Genomic DNA, 21,313 nt, shown 5'->3' with positions numbered 1-21,313 from the left:
TTCCAGAACATCTGGGCGAAGGGCAGTAAGTGCAGTTAGTTTATTTTATTACGAAGCCGACAAACAAACCACTTGGCAGGAGTCGGGGCCAGCTGAAAGCCCATTGTTACACTCTGGCCTCCGGATCGCAAGGAAGTATAGGAAGTATGTCCTGTCCCGTGCTGGAGGAGAGCGCATTTGCCACCCCGCGAATCCTTCGCACTCTCTCCTGCTCTCGAATCCTCTCTCACTATGGCTCCGCCCCCTAAGGCACACACACAGGAACACTGTGTATATATAGATGTGGTGAGCTCAACCGGTTTCCAATTCGATTTGGAAACTCGAGCCGTCAGCGGGCCTCAGTCGCTGTTTTCGAGTTTCGAGTTTATTGCCAACTCTGCCTTGGCCCGGTGCGCAACGGTTTCGGTAGTTTGTTGGTAGTTGATACTTGATATTTTCCGAGCTAAAGTTTTCCCGCTTGTGACTGAAAAATGCTTGACATTTAGCCAGAGGAAAAGTGAAGAAAGTTCAGAGATCGAATCAAATACAATTAGTGTGTGTGTGTTAGTGCCCCAACTGTGATCAATCATATCATTGCCGTTCAAAGTACTTTTGCATCCCGTATCGAATGGATATCAAAGCCTCGACGCCGCCCGCCCACGATGTGGCTCCTGGTCAGCCAGGATCACCAGCCGGGAAACCGGGAACGATCTCCGGCGGAACGAGTGGTCCCGCCGGATTGGCCAACCCCTCTGTTGCGACCAACAACACCGCCGCCACATTCCAGCACATCTTCGAGCAGCTGGTGCAGCAGGGCGGCGGCAACCACAAGCTGCCACCCAAGCAACTGGAGCACCTGCGTCACCTGCTGGGCAATGTGAGGGATGCCAAGAATCTGCAGATGATCGTGGAGAAGTTCAAGAATCTGGAGCAGTTCCACGAGCACTATGCCGCTCATTTGGCCAACAACAACACTGTGATCTCAACGGAAGGTGAGCTGCCATTCCGACGGCAAATTCGTGATACCCTCTGTGGTAGTTGAAAGATAGTAAGGGATCGGTTTGGAAAAGATACGAAATTTAGGTTTATTTTTTATTCAAGATTATTTCTAGTGCTGATAGTATGTTTTTTCTTGGCGTTCTAAGGGCTTAGTTTTGAGAGGATTATAAAATTCTTTGAGCATAGAAAGAAACTCTAAAGTTCAAAATAATATCTTAATTATCTTCTAATAACCCTGCAAGTTCAGGAAAGAATATAAAGTTATTTTTGACATGGTTATCTAATTGAGTTAAAATATCTATAAAATTATTTAAAAATTCAAATATAGAATATAATTGCAATAAAAACTCTAAAGCTTTTGGAGGTATATATTCTTTCTTAAAGTCCAAGAGACTTCTCTCACTTTTTTGATAAACACATTTACCTCTGCTTTTTAAGACTTTAAATTCCATTGTTTTTTATGGGTGGCCTTAACCGGAAAAGGCTAGCAATTGTTTGATTATAGATTTAATTAACACAAATTGCTGCCGGACACGGACATTCCGGACTGATCTCGCCATCCCGTTCTGGCGACATGAGTAAGTGAATGCCTGAATGTGTGCGTGTTCACAGCGATGTTTTTTAGTGCATTAACATGCACAGCGGAAAATTTGAGAGAAAAATTAAAAAGCTAATTGCAAGACGAGGCAATTAAAGGGATTTACCCGCTGCACTTTCCGCTTTTCGCCACTCGCCACTCGCCACTTGGCACAGTTTGTTTTAATTTCGTTAAAAATGCATAAAGCCATCAGGCAACATGTTGCCTACTTTCCAGCATGCCGTCGTGACAACTGGCCATTTTATTTGAGGGGGCTAGCATTGAGGCGGAGGGAATCGGAGGTAGAGGCCATCCAGTCCAGGAGTCCTGGTCGCAATTACAGCTTTTAGCTCGTTAAAATCGCAAATAAAGTTGTGTGTATGTGGGACTGGACTAAATTTTAATACTTTCGAAATTGCTGACAAATTTGCATAGAGTCGCAGGGCTGACGTGCGCCTAATTGACTTTGGCAAACTGTTGGCAAACAGGCTTTTAATTCAGGTTCTGTTTCCATTTTTTTTTTGTTTTCCCCCACAGATAGCAACGACTTGCTGAAGGATAATGCCAGGAAATTCGGATCGGGTGGACAGACGCTAACGCCGCGCCATACAATCGATGCCATTCTGGGCCTAAAGAACCGCAATGGCACAGGAAATGGCAATGGAAATGGCCGAAGTGCGGAAACGGTCATCGATGGTAAGTCATAAGTCCTGGCAAAGAACCCAGAACATTATTTGCCCATTAGCCGTGATCGTTGGGCCCTGTCATAAAAAAGGCAAATCGATTTCAATTACCCACTAGCAGCCCATGGAATCAACAAACACAATCGCAAAATTGTATTAGCCTTGTCAGGAGGGGGTGGTTGGCTTTTGGGTGGCTTTCTGTGGGTGGTGGCGTCGGGACTTGCACTTTGGCAACGCCTCGAGATCCACGACAGCTGATAAGCAATCAGTCAGCGGTAATCGCTAGCCAAGAAAACGAAACGAAGCCCAGCAAGGAAGTCATACATTGAGATGGGATTAGAAGCACTCCCCCATCTTCGCTTTTCGTTGGCCAATTTAAAGTTCTATTAGCTGAGCGGGGAGTGAATACTTTTGAAGGCTTTTTAACTGGATTATAGTGGGGATTTGTGGTGCCAGCTGGCGACGGCTCCTCCCCATCAGGTGGGTGCCAAAAATAGTCTTCTGCACGTCATTTATAATTCATTTCGCTTCTGTTTTGATTGCCGGCAAGCGATTGTCGCTCTCGCGTCTCAACCACGCCCATCGCCCACCGCCCTCTAGGCCACAAAATTGGCAGCAAGTTGCGAAAAAAGGGTGGGCATTGATATTTTTACGATTATGGTTATGTGCATAACTCCAGAGCCTTGAGTCCTCGGATCATCCATGTGGCGAGGTGAGAAATTAAGGAGTTGCCATTGGCATTAAGGTGGGGGACTGGTATAGACTTTAGATTCGTAAAGGTTAGGTTTTTAGAAGATAGAAGTGTAGAAATATAATAAACTATATAAACTTAATTTAATGAAGTGAAACCTACTGATATTCCCTCCCTTAACTGCCAATCCCATTGATATATCCTCTCATTTCCATTTTAATGACAAACATTTCCTAATCTATCTCCGCATTATTTCTAATTTCTCATTCCCTAATTAACAAAAGCAATTAGAAATTGTTTAAATTGCCAATTCAGCAGCTTTCAACTCACACACCTTTCGGCCAAAAACAATTAGCAGCAAGTACATAAACAATTAATTCAATTAAGTGGCCTCATAAACGCTCCAAACAGACACCTCCAACAATGGAGGCTCCATCTATATCTATATATCTATATACATCTATAAAGAGCTGGTACAGTCGATAACAACAACAACAACGTGACAGGCAAATTGACAACAACAACATCAAGAGCAAATCAAAATGGCGCTGAGCGGCAGCAACAACAACAAGATAGCACAGGTTAAATGGCCGCAAATTAATTAGAAACAGGCTAATTAGAGGGGGTGGGTAAGTCAAAGGGAGAGGCGAGGAGGTTATAAGGGGGCTCTGCTACAAGGCAAGCTCGCAGCGTTTCGCATTTAAGCCATAATTAAACTGGCGGCCAGACACAAGCCGTCAAAAAGCATTTAAACTGACAGCTGGCGGCAACGGTGGCGTCCCACAGCACAGAGAGAGAGACAAGTAGAGTGCTGCGAAGAGAGAGAGAGAGAGAGGCAAGATTGAGAGTGAGATGTAAACAATCATTAAAAGGCGCAGGAGGCACAAGTGCATTTGGCCAAGAAGCGAAACAAACTTGCATCTTGCAACGTTAAGATCAAGATAAGCTAAAAAGAAAGAGCGAAAGAGAGGGGCCAAAGCGGTGGGAAAGAGACAGGGAGAAGCTCTGGCCCGAAGTGATCCCCTTCTACACGAGATCTGTTAAGCAGTTGACGCGGCATTAAATTGAGCATTAAGGCGTCTTAATGATTTTAATGCGTGTCTGTGCGTCGGCGTCGTCTTATTAGCCGCTTTTGTGGCTTCTACCACTTTTTATGGAATATGGAACCCCCATACCAGCTCAATCCCCAACAAGCACTTGTGATTGACAGTTTTGTTTATGGCTTGTTTCGTTTTTTGATATGAATCCGATATCGCATCTCATCTGGCTGCAAAGATCTTCCGGCGGACAAGAAATCAGCCGAAATGTGCATTTCCTTTCAGTCGGCCCTACCTGTTCTCTCCATGACTTTTAGAAACACTCTGCTGCGGCTAATAACATATCAATTAGGCCGCCTAATGGCCAAGTATTGGGCCAACAATGGGAAACTGTCAAATCATCATTAGGATTAGACATGGGCAGGGGGCATGCGGCATGGGCAACGGAGAAGTGACGCGATTAACGTCAATTTGTCCCTCACATTGGGCTGGATTCATCGGAAACACGAGTCAAATTAGAGCAAAATAAGGATACATTCTAATCGTAGTCTAGCATCTCTCCAAGACAGACTTTCTCGGTAGCCATCTGAACCTTTTTAGCATCCACAAATTCAGGTTTTTATAGACGTTCTTTGAAATTCATAATCAAATTTCATTGCGTTAACAACCGACAACTTGAATTGCCAGGCTAATGGAGAGCGCACGGAAATCATTTCTTAATTGATGTGTCGATCATTTCTTAACGTGGCTAGCTCTGAATGAATAGCCAACTTGGTCGATCAAGCCATCGAACCTGAGTGAATGGGAAGTGGCTTTAAGCGTGGTTCATTCACCATTAGGAAACTTGGATCTCAGCTGGGTTTTTGGCTTGTTTTGGGAACTTATGGACAGCTTAGAAGGTTTAGAATCTATTATTATTTAGAAGTTTGTCTTTAATATTTAAATTACCTCATTTGGGGATCATACCAATGTAAAATCTACCATATGTATCTAAAAGATCTATCTATTATTATGCAATCGTAAGTTATCTCTTAACCAGAAGTTCTTTATGACATTAAGCCAAACTGTTTCTATAGAAAAAAAGGACATTCCTTCCACTACATTGATTTATGTCACATAAGGTCTTGATTTATGAAACGAAATAACATATTCCCTACCATATATATCCATCACATCATTCACACTTTGGCCAATTGCTTAGGAAAAGCACCCCCCACCTCCCTAGATTGGCAGAAAAACTTTTGTTTTAACCTTTTATTTTTCGATGCTCACGCAATTAACTCACGCACTACGTGTGGCAACTCAGCGGTATTTTCCGTGGACGGACTTCGATGGATGGAGGGGTCTACTCGAAGGGAAGAGGACTGTTGGCTACTGTCTATCGCCTCATGTGGCTCACATTCAAATAATCGTATTGCGGAGTCTTTTGTGCTACTTCATTTGCAGAGGCTTTCAAAACGAATTTTCGTTGTTAATTTCATTAGCACCACAGTGGCTCACAGTAAAACGCATGCTGGGCGTGTAAATTTCGATTGATTGGTGAAAACGCTTGCAGAGGTTAATTCGGGGCATTTACAATCTTCGTTTGGCTGCTGTTTAAAGTTAATTAGCCAAAATGTTGACCCAATTAATCGAACTGAGTCGAATCGGAGCGATGTGGCGCATAATTACATTAGACAATCGACATAACGAAACGGTCTGCGACGGTAACAGAGTTACGTCGAAAAGTAATTATCCAAAAGACTATCAAATAATTACAGATATTCTCGAGTAGCAACTTCCCAGTCTGACTGGGTAATTGGTTTTGTTTCGAATCTGAGGTCCGCCCCGAAAGTCAATTTAACATAGAAATTGAATTCGGTTACACAAAATCCAGCCCAAAACTACTGAGACTCGCAAAAGCCCGCTGAAACCTAAACCTAATATAAAAAGCCTGGCCCTGGCGCTTCGACAACTAATGACTTCCTTGCATGTCACGTGATATGCACAAGCGCTAGTTTGGAACGCCCATTAGGGACCAATACCACCCGCCTCATCTGGAGCTCTTCACCCCGCGGATCTCTGGACTCCGGCTCTGTTTCCAGAGAATTTTTATTGCCTCACATTGTAAATACCAGGCGTATAATTGAAAGCCTTTTATTAGTGGGTGGGCGGCCAACAGGTTTGACCCGCTGCAGGTCGAAGCCTTCCATTTGCCGCCTCCTTCAACCACCACCAAATTAGGTAACACTCTGTTATTAGCCTGCCTGTTCAAGGCTTTTAGCCAGTAAGTTGGCAAACAGCTTTATGACTGCGCTTCCCGCCTCATTGGGCATACTAATTAAAATCTAATCAGGTGCCTAAATGCGTGGGCGAATGGGGAAAGGAAACCCGAAGCTCATTACATTTTATTAGCAATTGATCATGCTCAATTAATTACACACTTAATGCTAGTGCTTCTGGTTTCTATATATAGGCTGGGCTAATTGATTTGGTCTTAGTCATACTCTTATCCTTTCCTCAGTCGTATTTTCTTTGAACCCTCCTCATCTTATCCTCAAACCTTTATCCAATTTCAGGCTCTATTGATCCCTCCTTGGCCGACGAGGACGCCACGGATCTGCGCTGTGGCATGACCCTGACTCAGCTGCGCAGCATGGACAATCACATGGCCAGCATGCTGCAGCAACACGCGAAGAATGGAGTTGGCTTGCCCTACGGACCCCCAACTCCGCCGGGTGGTCAGCAAGCCCAAGCACCAAATGCTACGCCCCTGCATCATGGACAGCAGATAGGCGGGCAGCCAGGTCACCCGACACATCCCAACCATCCACCGCATCATGGACATGCACCCTTTGGCTATCATAATGCCTTTGGCTTTGGCCAGGGACATGGGTATGGGCACCAGGAGGAGGCGGCGGGCAATTACCTCAACTCGATGCACCAGATGGTCGAGGCCAATCAATTGCAGCCCGGAGCCTCTGGACCTGCTCCGCCGACCCCGCTGCCACCCAGCTCCTTTGGCAGTCATCAGCAGCATCTTGCCGCCTTGGCTGCTCAGGCAGCGCAGGAGCAGCAGAGTCAGCAGAATCAGCACGGCAAATATGCCAAGTCATCGCCCAGTGGAGCGGGTCCTCCTCCGCCGCCTGGTGCCTACTTCATGGAATCTCAGACGGCGCCTGTCGCCCAGTCGCAGATTGGCTACGACGAGCGTTCAATGTCCTCCGCCAGCGATCTGGATGAGGACGACGATGACGGGGACAAAGCTGCAGCTCGACGTGACCTCGCCGCCCACTCCGGCGCCACGTGGTCCGCTGGCCGCCAAGCGCAAGTCTGCCGGCGTCTTCTGTGATGATAATGAGCCGAAATTAGCCAACGGTCAGTTGCCAGGAGGCAATTATGGCATTCGGGCCCGCAGCTTAGAGGAGGTTCATCATCAACAGCAACAACAGCAATCGCACCACCAGCAGCAGCAGCAACTGCAACAGCAACAGCAGCAGGGATTCCAGCATGACTTTCGCAACAGCAGCAATGGAAATCCCAACGGCAACAGCAATTCAGGCGATCATGGCGAGCGACTTAAATGCGGACAACGACAGTTTGGTCAACGGCAGCTGCGCCTCCAGCGAGGATCTCAACCAGACCAACAGCAGCGAGCAGGGCGAGAAGATAACATCCGGCAGCGATGATGAGGGTAAGTAGAGATTATTCTTTATAACTTGCAGTTCTGAACATCCTCTTGAATCTCATCTTATCGTTGTATCTGTACTTTTAGGTCAAGATGATAACTGCGCCAAGAAGAAACATAGACGTAACCGCACCACCTTCACCACCTACCAACTGCACGAGCTTGAGAGGGCATTTGAGAAGTCGCACTACCCGGATGTCTATTCCCGCGAGGAGCTGGCCATGAAGGTGAACCTGCCCGAAGTCCGCGTCCAGGTGAGTCAACTCCTGTCCAAGCCAGTTCAGTTCCCCTGTATTTCTGGTATCTCCTGTGTCTGGGATTGATTTACACCCGAGCCTCAGCTAATTGTGCAATCAACGTGTCTGCAGCTGGAGTAACCGCCAGCCAGGCTCCGGAAATTAAATAATTTCCGTTTGCTATTTATTTTAACGAAATTAAGTTGTACCCGCCTTCTATCATCCCCTTGCATCTAAGGCTCCTGTGAATGCAAGGTGCTAGATATGCCTGTATACTCGTACGTATGGAAAAGCTGGCAGGGATTTATGGCCGGAGGATCCTTAATGAAAGGAGAACTAGATATTTGCATAATTTGATTGACTTGGACCTCAATTGGGAATAATTGAGCAACATTGTCTGTTCTCTACTTAGTTTCTCGAAGTCTGATCAATACATTGCCGAATAAAATTGAACTCGAATTAACTACCTTTATTTTACCATAACTCTTTTAGTCATTCATTTATGATTTTTCCTTTCCCTAACCAGGCGTTTTGATTTACCCCCTTAAGGGCAATAATAATGTCAAACTTTGCGCATAACTTGGCTCCGAGTGCAGGGAACAATTTATGTCTCAATAGCGGAATGACAACGCCGAAAGAGTTCTCAAGTTGGCCTGTGGCCCATTCAATAAGTTTGCTTTTCTTCCTCGGAGAGAATTATGCATTTTATGCGACTATGCGCTTTTATGCTCGGAGACACTGCCTCAGTGGCAATGTGGCGATATGGCGGGATGCCATGTCTGGCAGCCATTCGTTTCGGGTGGCAAATTGTGACGTGAACGGGCAGGGCGCCTCGTAAATTCCATTCACAGCGGTGTAGCATAAAATACGCTTAACCAAGAAAAACTATCGATGGGCAACAACAGAGGGTGTTGTAAAAGCAAAACGTTTTCCGAGATAGAGGGATTTCCTTTTTTCCATGTCTTTTAAGTAAAACTGAGAATGGCTTTGATTTTGTTAAGAATATTTTAAGAGCTTATATCTTTCCAATAAACATATTTCTACGATAAAAGGTTTCATAAAGTCCTATTTTACTTAGAAAAACTATAACTTCAGGCTGCTGTAAGCTCTAGGTTGGACCAGGCAATTAGCATAGTTTTCCAACCGCAAACTCAGAGGTGGGGTAAACTGTAGGGTGGTGGCAAAGACCTCCCACTCCGATAAATGCAAAGGACATATCAAATTTCACGATTTCGTTTCGTTTCCTCAGCCGACAAATCATTTTTATTGACTAAACATTATCGTGCCCACAGCCAGAGACCCAGAGTTGGCGACACTGTCGTCGGCGTCTCCAACACAACACGGGGCATAAATAAATAAACAAATACCGAAAATACCGTATGTATTTATAGGTGTATCTGTATCTGTATCTGTATCTATAGCCAGGCCATGGCAGTCAGCCGCACAAACGGAATACAAAAGTAATGAAGCGAAATCGCATAAAAATTTCTCCTTCTGGGCCTGGCCCTCATGTGTCACTTTGTCAAATTGACACGAATTCAAATTATGCCAGCAGGAACCAAAACGAGCTCTGGCTCTCCAACCCTTTGACTAGTTTTTTCGATTTAGTGGGGTCGCCATCCCCATCCTGATCCTGTGTGTTTGTAATCGTATTTGCGGTTAGTTTGCATGAAGTTCTAGTTATCGTTTTTACTCCTTTGCTTCCTGCTATTTTTATTTTTTTTTTTTTTTCTGCTCTTTGACTGGGCCTGGGAAATTGCTTGGTGTGCAACTCGTTGAAGGTGGAAATTTGTTTTGATTAAGTTTGCTCGCACACACACCCACATACACACAGCTACACCACATAGGCTGGTAAAAGAAAAAAAAAACGGAAAGAAGGGAAATGTAACCAAAGTTGACTGAGTTGTTTCTTTGCAAAAACCAGTCAGCCATCCACCAAATAGAATTTCTCGTTTAGATGAGTTCATTTCAGGGTTTTGCTTTGGTCGCCCACTTTTCGTCGGTTTCTTTTTGGTTGCTGTCATTGCATTGTAATAGATTTGTTAAATGTTTGTTTAAAAAGTTTGATTGGATTTTGCATTTTGTGTATGGCAATGGAATGAATTTCTCTGTGGCTTGTTTGATTGTTGTTTAAATGGCAATATACGATGACAGACGAGGGCATAGTTTGAATGCAAGTTCAAAATTGAAATTGTGTCATTTTGTGGTCTAGCATTGGCCCAAAGACAACAACTAAAGCAGACAGCAACGGGAACCATTAAACAAGGGTTTGAGCCCTTTAAGCTCGGGGATTATCGGTGATGGTAACCAAAACAAAACGCATTAAGCCACCAAATTAAACGGCAGATTAACGCCCAAAAAAACACTGCTAGACGATCATTAACACTTACCGTGGCGATACATATCGCTACCCCAAAAAAAACCCACAGGGACCCTGAGAGCCGCAACATATGTCCTGCGAGATGACAATTACTTTTGTTTGGATTACTGGCTGACAGGGCTGAGTGTGGTCTTCTCGTCCTCCTCCGGGAGGGTTGTCTGGCACTCAGTCAAGGGTTAAAGCCGCCAGTCGACTCAATCATACGCCGCATTAAACCGGGGGCCAAAAGAGTTTAATTAAAACTTAATTTGCCATGGCCGAGCGCTGAGAATCGTACCCAGATGGGGTTGAGATATATCGATGAAGATATATGTATCTTTGTTGATGACTGCAAAGGAAGAACCAATGCATGTCTTGGTTTAGTTAGGCAAATAAACATGACTACTTTTCCATGTGCAACGACCGTTTTTATTGGTTTTATTAGCAGCAAAAATAAACAAAGAGGCAAAAGTTTGTGTCAATTATTTTGCATAGTCAAATGATTAAATATCGTAAACCTGTCAAAATATCCTGCGCCAAAGCAAATAATAATCCTGTGTAATAGTTTATTTATCTGCATATATTGCTCATACGACATGTGTGACGTGACACAGACAGCCCAAAGCGTTCCTTACATACACATACATACTCGCATATCCCTGTGCGAGAGTGGATGTGCATAAACAGCAAACAAATAAAAATGTCATTTCACTAACAAATAAAATAGATTTTTATTGCATTCCACTTGGGCTGCGTCTTTGCCCTCGCCTTTGGATTTGAGCCGGAGCTTGAATTCGGATTTACCCCTCGACATTTCCACATTTTTATGCTCATTTCGTTGGGTGCTCCGTTCTGGTTTCTGCTTCGATTATTTTTTATTGAATATTTACTTCAACTTTGGCATTCGTTTGCTTGCATGACCGTTTTATCGACAACTACCCCTGCTCCCCTGCCCCCTTTCCATCCCGAAAACTCCTTAGTAAACGCTTTCGTTTTCACATGCCATAATAATAATGCATATTAGGTTCATTTGTTTAGACCCGCTCCTTGCCCCCAGCCCCATGAAATCCTATACAAATCTAATAATGAAAACGATCGCTGGCCCGACTGCCAAACAAGCTCGTTCATCTCCATCATTCGGCAACGTGAGTGTCCTGTGCGGGTCATCAAATCGAATGAATAAAGCCATTGAATGCTTAAGTAGGCTGGTCCCACTGGGCGTCTGAAATGGGGAGGGCGGAAAAGCTTTCAAACTTATTTAACTTATTGTCATGCAGAGGTCCCTCCAGGACCTCCCCGTTACTCTCATTGGGGATTTTCGGGGAGTGGCCGGGTCTTTTAAGGCCATTTATTAGGCACTTGTCCTGATTTGTGTCCCTTCGACCAGTGTGCCCAGAGCAGTTAATGAACATTTGCATTTCTCGTTTTTTAAGCACTCCCGTCAATATAATTAAATGGCAATGAAATATGCATCGTTCTCCAGCGACAGCTGCCCTCAAGTGCCGTGAGCGTGGGCGGAGGGGTGGTTGTAGGGAGTAGGGTGGGTGTGGGCAAAGCAATTAACACATTATGCCACCTTGGCATAACAACAGTAATAAGGGAGGGGGAGGAAACGAACCACGGGAAAAACAAAGCCACCGCAAGGGTAAATAAATGTCAGGTCACAAAGGGCAGACGAGGATAGGGGGTTGTCCTATCCCGGAACTCCCGGGCTTATATTATATTTAGGCAGGGTCTGGGCTTGTGCTTGTATGCCTCCTGGGTTACACATCTGCCGTTTATTAAAATGTATTTTGATCAACTGTCAACTAAAACAAAAGGAAACTTCAGGGAAACTTTTAAGCACTTGATATGAGAAAGCCAATTTGGGTGACACGGGGATGGGGTTAAACAAAAAGTCAGGGAGGAGGGTGTAAAAATTGCATATGGAAATTCATGGAAATAATACCATTCTGATATTTCCCTTTAAAAAGGGATGTAATCAAAGATATGTTTCAAAGATAAATCTTAAGTAAATCTAAAGGCTTTCACTTTATAAAACTTTCGAGCTCACCTCTTATATAGTTCAATATTTTGGTAAATTGCGTCTCATTTCTAATTGAAGGCAGGACAGTTGACTAAGCACAAGGAGGGCTCGCGGGTGCAGGGAGTAAACCAAAATCTCCACAGAAGTTTGCCGCTTTCAATTAACCCTCATTAGAAGCTCTTTTCAAACGAGAAGTAGAAGAAAGCCTTCTGCGATCGGGACACGCCCACGCAGAATCCGTGTCGCAATTAATTAAACTTGAAAGCCAAAGCGCAGATAGCTGGAGCTGGAGTAGTAGGGGCATTGGGAGGATGACGACGCAGTTGCCGCACGGCTCAAAGGAATTCCAGCAGTTGGAGGGAGTCTGCGGCCGGAGATGCCGAAGGATCTGGCAGAGAACACATTGTCGGCATCGTTTGTGTTTGTTTGCGATGGCATCCAATTTCATTCTTTTATGCGACTTATTGAGTTTGCTCTGCACCACCGCCACCCCGCTCTCTTTGCTCGCTTTCCTGAAGGTCCTGGTCTGGTTCGGGTCTGATGTCCTGGCCCGGCCAAAGGGTGTTGTTGTCTCCAGTGTCTGAGCCCCGGGCAGAGTTTAAAGGCAGCCTACTACGCGGCCGCCTTTCATGCGAAGCTCTCGTTTACACAGCGCATCCTTTCCACCATTTAAGCTGCGAAACGTGTCCTTGTGCTTGCTGTTTGCTTTTCCAGGACTTCGGCTATGATTGCGCTTTTCTACGCCCCCACCTGATGGCTAATACAATCGGCAGAGAGTATAGAGTTGGGCCACGTGCTGGGGATTTGTTTTAGTTTTGGGTTCGGTTGTCTCAAATTCACCGTAACCTGTCAACACATTTTAATATAAATGCATAAATCAAACGGAATGAAATTATAAATCATATAACCCCTGGGTCCACCCTCCAACGAGGTGGTTGCAACCCCTGGCACACACACTTGACATCACTGCCACTCCATTTGTTTGGCTTAGAGCGAAGTAAAATATAAACCAATGTAATCAAGCGAAGACAATTACAATTACAATGAAATAATTTCCCATTTTGTCGGGGCTTTTTTATGGCAAATTACTTTTGCCAAAATCCTTGGATCTCTGTGAAAACATCCCGGCGAGCAGCTGTTCCGCCGTCCATGAACTCCTCAAGTGTCAAGTGGAAAACAGGAAAACATGAAAAGGGGGTGAGTTGAAGGTGGGTGGTTTGTTTGGAGAGGCCATCACACCCCTCGCTGATGGGAACATTATGAATATTATTCAATTTGAACGCCTAAATGCTTTGTAATGAGTTGCACATCTGTTCGCTTCAGCGAGCGTTTCAGAGTCAAAAGGCAACAGGATAAAAAATAAAGGATCAAGTGCGGGTGCTTTCGAGTATTATGTTTTTATTGCATTACAGCCCTGTCCCGTGTCAGATGTCAAGGATGCACTCAATCCAGTTTACAGTTTACATTTTGCTTCAGATTCAATTATGGCTTTGATTTTGGATTGTGTAATCGGGAAACGGCGAGGGAATGATGAACCTTAAACAGACGAATAACCCCTATCCCCATCTCATGCCTCTCTGCTGTCAGTTTAAATGAGACTTGGGCTTAAGTTGTCAAATTAGCGGCAACAATACAATTTCAATTCCGATCCACAGTCAATCAAAATAATGCCCAGGCCCCAAAAAAAAAGGGAATTTCCAGGCCAAACAGGTAGAGCTGACTCTGCTGTACTCCGGCATGCATGCGATACGTAAAATTGACTTAATCAGCTTTATATAAATGCTTACTTTGACAAGCGGGGGTGAATGGAGGAGGGGCATACCCACATATGGTCGCTAATTATGTCAGGCCCAAGCCGCTTATTATAATTTCAGACATCATGTTTATGGAGCCAAAAAACAAAAAAAAAACAAGAAATATTATAGGAAATCCTTCGCTCTGTGAACTCAGAATTCTCGGCTCGCTTTTCCGCTTTTAATTAATTCCCGCTGCCTGCTAATTGGTTTTATGCGTTTCCCAAACGAATTCCTCCTGCCGACTGCATAAATCACAAAACACTTAAACAATTTTCCAAGCTCGGGCCTCTCCACGTCGCTTGTTCACGTTGATTACGTGCTAATTAATCACCTAAACAAATTTCGCTTCGGCTGGCAGGTGGAATAACTATAATAACAATATTATTTTCGAGAGCACGCAAATTATAATTAAGTTATCAGGGGACAAACTTTGAATGCGACAGCCCCCGAAAAACTATGACGCCCCTCCACGGCGGGAAAATTCTATGTATTGGAAGCTTTTTCAATCTTAAATATACAAATATATGGAAATTTGTATTCGTAAGCTCGCACCATTTATGTTTTTTTTAAGCCTTTTAGTTTAATAAAAAAAAGTATTTTCATAAGCAATTGTCTCCATAAGCTATGTTAGGTAGTTCTTGAGAGGAAAGGTAATAAAAAAGCCAAATAATCTTGAAAGTGGCTTATAAGTCGGTCTTCTTTTCAGTGTTCCTCAATCTCTTTGTGACCCCTAAAATTTATTCAAATTGAGCGTGGCAACTGCTCAGAGCCAGTCTGATTCCTATCCCCCATTCTTCCCTCATAGCTCTCGACTGTTGCAAATTAAAAATGCGTCAACAGAATTTTGTCCCTGTGAATGTGCCTGGGAAGTGGCAGGGACTAGGACCAGGAAAATACCCCGCACCCCGTGTGTGACAGTTGAGCTAAGCAACCCCGAAAGGAGCCCGGTATTTGTCGTCCTTTGTAGCCGATTTAACTGCTTATTAACTGTGCGTGCGCTCGTTTCTTTCGCTCGGAATGCTGCCCGGCATGTCAGCGAGTAAATAAATAGCTAATTAAATACAGGGTGCCACGTGGCTGGGCGCAAACACGCCCCGGCAAACAATCCTCCCCTGCTCTAGCCTCAGGTTCAGCTCCAGCTACTTTTCCTGGACAAAGTCAGTTCTGCATAGAACAATTGAAATCCCAAGGAAACCCGAGCCTTGATCGAGTGGGTGTCGGATTGGCAGTTCGCTTTCCTCAAACTTGCCCTTTCCTCGACTTTTCTCATGGCGAAATTTGAGGCGGAGTCACTGGCCGAGTCTGTGGCTGTCAGGGAATCAAGATTTGTCGCGTGCTTGGCCTTCGATTACAGGACTTTCGTTGGAAAAGTAAGACTACAATTAGCAGAGAAGAGGGGTGGTGTGAAAAGCTGAAAAGCCGGAGCAAAAAATGTGGGAGTCAAATCCATTTGCTACAGATCTTGGAAGGAAGTAATGTTACTATATCTACTATAACTTAGTTAACTTGGTTTAAAAATATACTTTTCTTTTCTATAGAAGCAAGTTTCGGACAGAAATATAAGAAAGCTGCTTAAACTCTTTACCCTTCCCATCCATTTCACTGAAAACCCAAACGTCGGCATCGAGTGTAAATCAATATGCTTGTCGGCTCCTAAACTAATTAAAACATCTTGCGGATTGTGGCCGTCGTCAAGGCTTTTGTCTTTGCTCTAATTTGTCCTGAATCGCACAAAGCGAAACCGAAACAGGATGCCGAAGCTTCTGGCCTGGGTTGGGTTCGGTTGAGAGGGTCCTGGGCCGGAACTAAAAGCCAACAATGGAATAAAAAACATGTCATAAACTAGCAGGGCAAGGACTCCACGCTGCGGCTTTGTCCCTCCAAAATCAGACTGGAATTATGACAGGCCCAGAAAGAATTGAAACGGACTGATGAATGCTTCGTGTCTGTCTCGGTCTGGAACCGGGACAGCCCTATAATTAGGCTCCCCCTGGCAGGATTTGAGGATTTTTTAATTGAATTAAAGCTTGCGCGAGGAGCGGCCGGAGTTCCCATGCAGTTTGCATTCGGGTTATTACCTTAGGCGCCGCTATCAATATCCTTGAACGCAACGGGTTGTCCCGGCCCGACTTTCGATCCATTGCCCCCGAGGGTCGGTTCTCTAATTGCAGGACATGCTGGGTAATATTTTTTCGCTTCCATGCAATTAGTTTGCCTATCGCAAACGAGAACCAGCTCAAACAAAGTGCATTCGATGGCATCGAGTTTTCAATCAATTTGATTGAATTGCATGACAAACGGGCGGCGCAGGGATAATTATAGTCCTGTTGCAGGCATAATCATTATGCCATAGGTTAGCAGTGAGTTTTAAGTAGATCGCACGAGCTGATTCCCAGTGCCCCCCAGTGGGAGAGATGAAAGATATCAAAAGGTTTTACTTTTTACATGGCCAAGTCAGCCTGCTAACAAGCATGCTTCTGAGAATTTTGCTTGCTTTTTCAGTAACAAATTTACTTTTGTGGCATATCAAATATCATAAAATGAAATACATTCTCCTCCCTCTTCTTTTAAAAGAGAAATCTTGAATTTTTACATATATTTGAGTCAATGAAGTAGCAAAGGGATGTGCTGGATAAGCAAAATAGTATTTTCCGGGTGTATTAATAACTTTAACCAAATATTCTATCCGATAAATTAATTGCTTATAAACTAAGGTAGTTCGAGGCGTTTCTTTAGATCTTAAATAAGCCCAATCACAAACCTATATTTGTTATGCTCCTTGAGCAGGGTTCTCCCCTAATAGGCAACGTATAAGCCTGGCATGTGGTCTATCTAACTTCCATATGTGTGCTCTTGGTCAACTCCGGGCCAAGGTTTTGAGAAATAATTTGTCCCAGTATCCTTCGCCGCAAGACCGAACAACCTACCAAAAACGGAAGTATGAATAATCCAACAACAAGCTCTTTCTGTGTAATATCAAGTCGAACTGCAACAATTGAGCCACCCAACCCCTGCCTTTCCCCTCACTCTTCTTTACCCACCATCTCTCTCTCTCTATCTCTCTCTCTCTCTCTTTCTCTCCTTCTCTTTCTCTACAAGTTGCAAACAGTTTTATTAAGCTGCTGAAGCTCTTGTGTGTTAAAAGTCAATTTTCCAATTTGCAAACTGTCAGAAACATTCGAAAAGCAATTTCTGCCACACAGCGAATGAAAGAGAGGGCCGTATTTAGGCGAGAGAGCGAGTGAGGTATAGAGCGCACATTGCGTATACGCCTTGTATGCTGTGTGAGTTACTTCAACATCTATGTGGGGTTATTCCCAGCTTTTTTCTTCTTTTTTCCCTTTTTTGGGTGGAACGACACTTTGCGGCAGAAGTTTTCCAATAAAACGGCAAAACTTTGCTGCGAACAAAATTAAAGAAGACGACAAGGAAAATGGTAGAATGACATAGCCAGAGGAAGAGCAAGATGATGATGTTTGGGGGGTTTTTTTGGGTGGTGCTTGGGGGTGGTCACAAATTGTTTGCTGCCAATGTGAAGTTTATGAAAAAGATTAAAGTTGAAAAGTGGTTGCCTGATGGGTGCGGGTGTGGGTGGCGGAGGGTGTACTTGTGGTGAGTCGCGTGCTCCACATGAATGCCAAATTGCTGCAGGCCTGCAGCAATTGGGGGGGGGGAGGGGGTTCTGTGGGTTGTTGGGTGCTGTTTGAGGACACAACCGGCTAAATGTAGCAAAATTGAAAATGGCTGAAAATGGGGATGCCTGTGTGTGTGTGTGTGTGTGTACCCGCCTGTTTGTATTTGTGTCTATGGGGTGGAAAATTGAGTTTGGTCCATGTCATGACGAAAAGAGGGGTTGGGGGTGGTGTGTGGAGGGTGGTGGGTGGTAAGTGGTGGCAGCATCAACAACCAAAGATGAAAGCAGACAATTTTGCCAACTTTTGGGTGGATGAGCGTGGTGCTGGTTAAAGGTCATTATGATGTTTGTGGGCGTGCCACCCGCCAGCTGACTATGAGAGAGAAAGAGCTTTCTCTTGCTGTCTCCATCTCTCTTCCTCTCTTTTTGGGGCTTGTATAGGGGATTTTCATTATGGCGCGCCATGAATGGAAATTACAAAATTGATTTTGATGATTTAATTAAAATGAAGAAGCACAAACTCAAATTATAACAGCCAGCCAAAGACCCTGCCTTTCTCTCTACCTCTCAACGCTCGCTTTTTCCCTCTCTGATTGAGTATGTGTGTGTGCGTAAGTGTGTATGTGTTAGGTTGAGTGTGAGGAGCTGAATGTGGCCTAAAGCTGCTAACTTTAATTTATTTTCTTCGTACAGATTTGAGAGACAGGAAATTAGACTTTCTAAATGGGATTTCAATTTGCTTGAGTAGGAGAATGGCAATGGTGGTGGGTGGAGGGGAAGGGGAAGGTAGGGAAGTGGAGCCAGCGGCATGAGCCATTTTGTTATTGTTGCCTGTCTGCTCTGCTAATTGATATCCGACAGATATTCAAAGATAATCAAGGAACGACTCTAATTGGAACGGATTTGATTGGCTTTTGATTAGCATGAAATGAGTTTTCGATGGATATAAATAGAAAAGTATTTTCAAGGAAAGTTAAGAACAGAATTTTTGAACAACTTATTTAAAAATCATTTAAGGTTTTCTAGCTTAAATGGCTAATATTTAAAAATAATATTATCATGATAGTTTTCTGATATTATTTTCCTTAAATTCTGATTTTATAACACATCTAAATAAATGTGTTTTTAAAGAAGAGAACCTAGGAGTAAACCTATTTGCCTTAATGAATAAAAAAGCCATTAATAAGGTTTTTATTCTTGTCCCATCTTGATTGTCATAATCTGTTCTTCAGTTTTCTCCTCATGCTGCTGAGTGTATTTTAAATTAAACCATTTCAAATTGCATTTTCCGACTGGCAAATTTGTTTTGCAAATCACTTTCGGGGCAACGAAAATAATTTTACGCACCATTATCTTTAATTAAAGAGCCGCAGAGCGGCTGAAACCAGAGCACGCAAACACAGGCGCACTCACTCACTCACACATACATATACGCATACTTATAGATGGTTGTTTATGTCCTTGTGGCAGCAGCGGCAACCAAAAGCAGCAACGACAACAACATTATTTGATGGTAATGAAATTTCCATCAGAAATAATTTCTTATTAATTTGCGCAAATTGCATTTAATTACTTTGAGCGTGGCAGCAGCAGAAAGTGGGCAAGTGGAGCAGAGGGGGCGGTAATAGCCAAGCTGGGGGCAATGAAAACTTTCCCTAGATGGCTTCTATCCCCCTCTCTCTCTCTCTCTCTCTCTTTTAACGTCTCATTCTGTCTCGCTCTCTCAATGCCCCGCCACTAATTAGACAGCCACACTAATACACACTCATTGTTGCGATAATTCTAATTAGAGCCAAGGCAACTAATTGAATTTTATTTTATTTCCTTCGTTGCTTTGGCTGTGTGGGTGTATGTGTGCGTGTGGCTGCTGCTCAGCCATTTTGTTTGCCCGTCTATGTGTGTGTGTTCATGGGTGGATATCTCTTTTGGCATCTCTTTATAGGTGTGTGTGTGTGTGTTTTCATTAACAATTTTGCGTTGGCCGCCATTTTGCTTTTTGTCTTTCTCTCTTTCGGAGCTCCTGCTCTCTTCGTGGAGCTCTTTGGCTTTCTCCCCCCTCCCATCCAACCTTTGCCTTCCGTTTCCGTTTTCTAATTATGCTCTGTGCTCTTCTTCGAAATGAAAATGTCTTCCGCTTTGTTGTTGTTGCTGTTTAACGCCCCATTAAATTAGCGCTTTTCTTGTCAAGCGATTAATTTAATTGCTCCAACTAGCAACCCAATTAGCTAACCCATCTCTTTTGGCTTCCGTTTTTCAGGTGTGGTTCCAGAATCGCCGCGCCAAGTGGCGTCGTCAGGAGAAATCGGAGAGTCTTCGCCTGGGCCTGACCCATTTCACCCAGCTGCCGCATCGCTTGGGATGCGGTGCCTCCGGCCTGCCAGTGGATCCCTGGCTGTCGCCACCACTGCTAAGTGCTCTACCAGGTAAGATACATGCTTTAATCTCCAAAAGATTTCACCCCAAATTTTTACTTTTAATTACTGAAGTAATTTAAATCGAAATCACAATTTCGGAAGAAAATAATTAATTTTTCTAAAACTCATCCTCGACTTTTTTCTACCCTTAGGCTTTCTGTCGCATCCGCAGACGGTGTACCCCAGCTATCTGACGCCACCGCTGAGCCTGGCGCCCGCCAACCTGACCATGAGCAGCCTGGCGGCCATGGGCCATCATCATGCCCACAACGGACCTCCGCCCCCTCACGTGGGACACGGCGGTCATGGTCAGCCGCAGCCACCGCCACCACCGCCACCACACGGCGTCCCCCATCCTCATGCCGGACACCATGTGGTACCCCTTTCTCACCTCTCGCCGCACCTGTCACGCATGTCACCGCATGCGACGTCCTTGGGCTCGCCCCACCACGGAGTGACTCCCCTCGGCACACCCTTGCACAGCAGCCTGCCGCCCAGTTCATCATCGACGACCATCGCCGCCGCTGCCGTCTCATCCTCGCAGTCGTCCTCCTCCTCCGCTTCTCTGGAGTGCAGCGGTCCGGATGTCTGCATGTCGCCTCAGAACCTGAGCATTGGAAATGCCGATTCCAATGGGGATGGGCGTGACCTGAGCAGCGACCTGGATGCAGGAAGTACTAGCAGCAATCACGGAAGCAGCCTGGACAAGTGTGCGGCCAGCGCCAATATCGAGCTGCTCGACGTGGGCCGGGACAGCCCACCACCTCCGCCCACTCCGGCAGGGAAGAGTTCCGCCACGCCGCCGGCGGACATGCGTAGCAACTCGATCGCCACGCTGAGGATCAAGGCCAAGGAGCACCTGGACAACCTGAACAAGGGCATGGTGTCCATTGTCTAGCCGTAGATGGTTCCTAACTAGGTGCAGCTCCACCAGACCCATTCCCCCATATCATTCTCTAGGTGTGTTCTAAGTTTAGTGAATTTCGTGTTGTAAGGACTTATTTCTGACGCAGTTTCTTATATGGTTAACTCAAAAAATGTGCAAATTGTATTTGTAAAATTTCAACTACTTCGATGAAAAGCGGCTGATGAAGAAGTCTATTCCTAATGCATACTAGCACAAAATAAATATGACAAGTTTTAGCTCAAGAAAAGTGTGTTTTTTTGGGTGGGATATATAGAAAACCATATATCTTCCTTCTAATATTAGTTATT

General features: G+C 44.6%; 1 protein-coding gene across 1 annotated transcript; it reads left to right on the top strand.

Annotated features, from left to right (window-relative positions):
* Nucleotides 1-325: 325 nt before the first annotated feature.
* On the top strand, nucleotides 326-21,246 carry LOC108108901 (retinal homeobox protein Rx). The gene is given in 8 exon segments (XM_017217125.2): nucleotides 326-971; nucleotides 2,093-2,251; nucleotides 6,525-7,201; nucleotides 7,203-7,523; nucleotides 7,525-7,639; nucleotides 7,721-7,887; nucleotides 19,942-20,107; nucleotides 20,251-21,246. Coding segments are annotated over 8 exon segments (2,715 nt in total). The 5' UTR covers nucleotides 326-607; the 3' UTR covers nucleotides 20,997-21,246.
* Nucleotides 21,247-21,313: the final 67 nt, after the last annotated feature.

Source organism: Drosophila eugracilis, unplaced genomic scaffold (assembly GCF_018153835.1).
Source record: "Drosophila eugracilis isolate 14026-0451.02 unplaced genomic scaffold, ASM1815383v1 contig_1765, whole genome shotgun sequence".
NCBI lineage: Eukaryota > Metazoa > Arthropoda > Insecta > Diptera > Drosophilidae > Drosophila > Drosophila eugracilis.
This window is presented reverse-complemented; position numbering and strand designations above follow the sequence as displayed.